General features: G+C 41.0%; 1 protein-coding gene across 1 annotated transcript; it reads left to right on the top strand.

Annotated features, from left to right (window-relative positions):
* Positions 1-3,976: 3,976 nt before the first annotated feature.
* LOC143221327 (ecdysone receptor-like) lies at positions 3,977-5,877 on the top strand (the record flags this gene model as incomplete). Its single annotated transcript, XM_076446801.1, has 4 exons — positions 3,977-4,392; positions 4,446-4,739; positions 5,123-5,498; positions 5,633-5,877. Coding segments are annotated over 4 exons (1,331 nt in total), but the record flags the coding sequence as incomplete, so codon positions are not given.
* Positions 5,878-6,117: the final 240 nt, after the last annotated feature.

The following is a 6,117-nucleotide window of genomic DNA, read 5'->3' as shown; positions in this document are numbered from 1 at the left end:
TAACTACACGCGAAACATCGAAATAAAATACTTAATAAATAAAATATTTTCTTTGCATATTTTCACACAAAGGGTTAACCCTTTGCACTCGAGTGGCGATTGCCAGTCACCATAAAATTTTGAAGGCCCATATTAATTAACATATGAAATTTAAGATAATATAACGATATGCGAGATATCGAAATCAAATAATTCAACGTGTTAATTATTACACGATTCTTTATTTACCACTCAAAAAAATAATGTCAGTTTTATACCAGAAAAGCTGTAAATTTCTGTTCTTCTTTAGCCAAAAAAATCACCGAGTGCAAAGGGTTAATAATCTACCAGTGATCCCTATAAGATGAAGAAATTCAAACGCATATCTTCAACCTACCTCTTAGGTTGCTCTTATCTGGAATCTCTTATCTGCTGAGATTTAGCTAGACAGGCAATCCCGGCGAGTCTAATTCGCAGGCTGGCACCGGAGCAGTTGCGAGTCGGATGGTTCCAAGAACACCCATCGCGATTCGTCGTGGCACCACGAGTCCGCTCGGCGAGGAGCCACGCGGCGCTCGGTTCCTCCTCGCTCGAGGAAGGCGCGTGCAGAGCGCGCGGCGTACTTTCACCGACCGTGACTTCTACCGCGCGGCGTTCCATTCGACGAGTTTCACAGATAAAGGGGTAATAGAGGCGATGTCGCCACGTAGGTTACTGGAACCCGCTTGCTCGCGGCCGAGCGAGTCACGGACGTTACACGCGTGCACCAGCCGCGGCGTAACGTGCCTCGTAATCACCGGAAACCTCGCGAGCAACTCGCGCCGGCGATTCGCATAGCTCAGCCGCGGAGTTCTCGCTAGGAACAGGGAAGAGATTCTTCGCGTGCTGATCTTGGGCCTGTTTGGGTCCTCGGCTAACTTCTCCGGGATTAGTCCGCGATCTAAGCTCGTCTGGCTCGAATACGATATCAGTTTAACACTTTACACTCGAGAGGCGACTATCAGTCGACATTTAATCAGATTCTAAACATCGATGTTAACACTAGATTTACGGACGTTTTTAAATACCTATATTTATTGAGACCAGTCAGAATTACGGGTAAAGAAAACTACGTATTTTCGTAAAAAATAAGACCATGAGTTAAATTTAAATACAATTACGATAGAAACAAACTTAACCCTTTGCACTCGACGATTTTTTCGCTACGAAAAAACAGAAATTTCCAGATTTTCTGCTATAAAACTGACGTCATTTTTTCAGCGGTAAACAAAGAATCGTATAATAATTGATACGTAAAATTATTATATTTCGATATCTCGCATATTGTTATATTATCTTAAATTTGATATATTAATTAATATGGGTCTTCGAAATTTTATGGCGACTGACAGTCGCCTCTCGAATGCAAAGGGTTAATATAAGTTGATTAAATCTATTAATATTGTATAATTGGAGATACTCAACCGTGAAATTGACGGGTCCCGAAAACCTAATGTTAATTAATAGATCAAATTTAAAATTATCTGCCGATGCGTGGAATGTCGTAATAAAATAATTCCTTGTCTTAACCCTTTGCACTCGGTTGTCCCTTCTCAGGAGATATTAAAGTTTATTAGTGATTAAGCATAGTAATAAAAAAATCGAATAATAACTTATTCCAGCACAACTTTTTGAGAAGTGTATGTTTCCTTGAGGTTTTCTTTGAAAATGGCAGAAGAAATTAAGCGAAGATATAGTAAAATTGCTAAGATATATAAAAGAGAACACGACCATCCACATCTTCGGCGAACATTATTCCGAGTGCAAAGGTTTAATTTTCGTAGGATTTCTTATTTATCGTTTTAAAAATAGCGTTAACTTTATGGTAAAAGATCTTAGAATTACTATTTTTCGGTAACGAAAAAATTACCGAGTGAAAAGTGTTAAAACACGTGCGATGCAGGGTGATGTTGAAACCCCATAGAATAGAGTCGTCTATTCGTGGAACCTCGAGTAACTGGCAGAATCCTGTTACCGATGGAATTTAGGATAACACGGGAGTTGGGTTATTTCATGGACACTTTTGATTAATAGAGGATACTAGGTTATCCCATTTGCATCATATGGAAATATGAAAAAGAGGCCTATATCAATTTTTATTTTATATTTAGGTGTAAAATTGTATAAAAGTAAAAGAAAATCTTTCTTCAGCGTTATTTGTTAGAAATTTTTTTCAGTGTGGTAATATTTGAAATTAATATTTGAAATATTTCACAATTTTCACACTGGTAAATAGTTTGCCTCCTTTTCTTTTCTTGTAGACAAACAATGCAACGCTTTTGAGCTTGTTTCGACGAAGTTGATGGTATGACCATTAGAGAATGTTGTCCAGAAAATCTTAGTGGCAATAATACGGACGTTGTAACTTTTTGTATTTTTTTTGGTGCATTTAGTTTTCCTATATTATTTGCAATAATTTCTGCAGCAAGTTTTTGTTTGAACACGTAAAATGCTCTGTCTTTATGAATGTTTTTGAAAATAATAACAGTTATCAGTATCGGTGCTTGTCCCTGTACTGTTAGGGAGTGTGTTATTTTATTAATTAAATATTTGGATTTAATACGCAGCCGCGTATATATACGCTGATGATGCAAATGAGTTAAAATGATATTTAGGAAACTCATTGGGATGTGAATATTCTGTTACCGATGGAATTCAGGATAATAGAGGATTCGGATTATTTTATGGAGACTTTTGATTAATAAACTATAAAATATGATACTAGGTTAACGCTAGAACTACGACGAGAGTCAAAATGATACGTTCTGGGCATTTTATTTTCATGATTGTTGAAAATATACCTCTATTTTTGGTAAAACTTATGTCGATATTTTATTAAAATAGGATCACGATTACGCGTGCTCTTTCATTTTCATTATGTCATATTAATTAATACCATTTGCATGCGCTGTATTTAGGTATACATTACACATCAGTCGTTCTAGTGTTATGGTATACATTTGGATTATTTCATGGAGACTCTTCCTTAATAGAGTATAAAAGACAATACTAGATTAAGATACACGCGATGCAGAATGTTACCTAGGAAACTCATCAGGATGTGAATATTCTGCTACCAATGGAATTTGAATTTCTTTGCGTGCTGGTCTCAAACCTTTTTCAGTCGCCATTTGTTTTAATACTCTAAACTAAATAACGAATACGAAACGATAAATATATTAAGAATAACTATACTCAGAGTAACTCGATAACCTAACTCAAACACGTGCTTTATATTTTTCCTTTCATTGTTAAAATCGTTAGCGAGGGTACAAAGATATAAGAAACGCTTCGAATGGCGTTGTTCGCCACGAGAAAATTCTTCGAGCGCAACGGGTTAACTTCTGAGGATAGTATAATACATAGGAAGTAGTCTTTTCGAATATAATACTAGATAAAACCACTAGATGCAGAGTGACACCTGAGAGATGGTTTGAGTAGTCTATCTATGAAACCTAGAGTGTCACTGATGGAATTTGGGATAATAATATATCATATGGAATTTAAGATAATAGTATTATAATAATTTGAGATATTACCCTTTTATGTAAAATATTTTTAACCCTTTGCGGTCCGAATTATATTTCAATTTTGTTACCAGTAGCCCTTAACGTTTCTAAATTTATTATTTGGAATTTATTATTATTATTTATATATATATTATTATTTATTATTACTATCATATATTATTATTTATAATTTCGGTTAAAAAATAGGGCTATTTAAATAAATAAAGGAAGAAACAAATTCGATTAAAAATCAGTTATATTTACCCTATTGTTATACTTAGTAATTTCCAAGTATAAATCTCTCGAAACAATTTCCCAATGTCAAGTCATACTGGACATAGGACCGCGAAGGGTTAAACGGTGAACAACTCGCGACAGAACCAGAATTTTCGTATGCTCGTTGAAACTGAAACGTGGGTCTGATACGATTTTGAACTTGTGTTATGCAGGTAGGGACGAGCTGTCGCAGCCTGGCTCTTTGAACGGCTATGGAAGTGGCGGAGGCGGAGGTGGAGGAGGCGGAGGAGGTGGAGGCGGCGGCAGCGACGGCTGCGACGCCAGGAAGAAGAAAGGACCGACCCCGAGGCAGCAGGAGGAACTGTGCCTGGTCTGCGGGGACCGTGCCTCCGGCTACCACTACAACGCGTTGACCTGCGAGGGCTGCAAGGGCTTCTTCCGGCGCAGTATCACGAAGAACGCGGTGTACCAGTGTAAATACGGGAACAATTGCGAGATCGATATGTACATGCGGCGCAAGTGTCAGGAATGCAGGCTGAAGAAATGTTTGACCGTGGGCATGAGGCCCGAGTGCGTCGTGCCAGAGTACCAGTGCGCGGTGAAGCGCAAGGAGAAGAAAGCGCAGAAGGTAGGTGTACGAGGGCAGTCTGTGACCGAATGTCGGAATGAAATTCTTTGTAGATCAGGATCAGTCAGGAAGGGGACGTTTTGTTCCAGGAGAAGGACAAGCCGAACAGTACAACGATGAACGGTTCTCCAGGCAGTGGGATACGCAGCGACCAAATGGGCGTGAAGATTGAACCAGCGGAAGCCGAGTCGTTGTCCACGTCTGGAAGCAGCGGCATTCTAACGCCGGTCAGCCCCTATGGTTACATTAAACCAATCAGCCCGGAGCAGGAGGAGCTGATACACAGGCTCGTGTATTTCCAGAACGAGTACGAGCAACCCAGTGAGGAGGATCTCAAAAGGATCACGGTAAGTGTTCGAAATTATACATCGCCGGCCAAAAAACATACCAGTCCAACTCGTCCAATGGTGGTGCCTCTCATCGCGCGGTAGGACTAGCGAACGAGTATTCCGTTGCCAAGCAAAGGGTCGCGTTACAATGCCAGCGAGTTTTCTTAAATAACTCTTATTACTCGAAGGACCGAGTATCCGTCGCTTCTAGTGCATTTTTATTTTTCACCGCACTCTCTTCGCAAGTCTAGTTATAATAAGATAGTTACAAGTCGCATCTCTGTAGCCTGGCAACGCGAATGCGTGAGATCATCCTTGGACGAAGGTGTTACCTGTTAAGAGAATTATCCTTTTTTTAGAAATTGTTTCTAGAGGTGTAATTGAGTTTCGGTTTGTTCTAGAATCAGCCCTCAGAAGGAGAGGATATCAGTGACTACAAGTTCAGGCACATCACCGAGATTACGATCCTGACGGTGCAGTTGATCGTCGAGTTCTCGAAGAGGCTACCCGGCTTCGACGAGCTGATGCGAGAGGATCAGATCGCTCTGCTGAAAGCCTGTTCCAGCGAGGTGATGATGCTTCGAATGGCGAGGAAGTATGACGTGCAGACAGACAGCATAATATTCGCCAATAATCAGCCTTACACCAGGGACAGCTATAACGTAGCAGGCATGGGCGAGACGATTGAGGATTTGCTACACTTCTGCCGGCAGATGTACACCATGAAAGTGAACAATGCTGAGTACGCGTTGCTGACGGCCATTGTCATATTCTCAGGTACATAAATTTTATTCGAATCGAAAGCGTGATTGAATATTTCGTTGAAGTTAGCTTTGAATTAGTAAACGATTTGCGATTAAAATGCTCATGAGCCCAGACTACAGAGAAAAGATCCTACTGTTTTGTTGCAGAGAGGCCGAACCTGCTCGAAGGCTGGAAGGTCGAGAAGATTCAAGAGATCTACCTGGAGGCGTTAAAGGCGTACGTGGACAACCGGCGCAGGCCCAAGTCCGGCATGATCTTCGCGAAGCTGCTTTCTGTGTTGACCGAGCTGCGGACACTCGGCAACCAGAACAGCGAGATGTGCTTCAGTTTGAAGTTCAAGAACAAAAAGCTGCCAGTTTTCCTCGCCGAGATCTGGGACGTGACACCCTAGTTTCCCCGTTGCCGATTCCTGTCGGCTAACAGTGTTGTTTCATCGCGAGTCCGCGAGGCGTCCGGGACGACGAAGCTGATAGAGCACAGCATCATCGGCAGACGTGGAACGTGGACGTGGAGAACCTCCTGTACTAGTGCACCACCATGCCACTGCCTGAGTAGTAGACCGATGTCGTCTAATAGCATCGGCACGTACAGAATTCGCTTCTCACCTTCTCTATACCGGTCTTGTGAAGTT

The sequence above is a fragment of the Lasioglossum baleicum genome, unplaced genomic scaffold, assembly GCF_051020765.1.
Source record: "Lasioglossum baleicum unplaced genomic scaffold, iyLasBale1 scaffold2241, whole genome shotgun sequence".
Taxonomy (NCBI): domain Eukaryota; kingdom Metazoa; phylum Arthropoda; class Insecta; order Hymenoptera; family Halictidae; genus Lasioglossum; species Lasioglossum baleicum.
The sequence above is the reverse complement of the archived record's forward strand: the minus strand, read 5'-3'. Positions and strand labels throughout refer to the sequence as shown.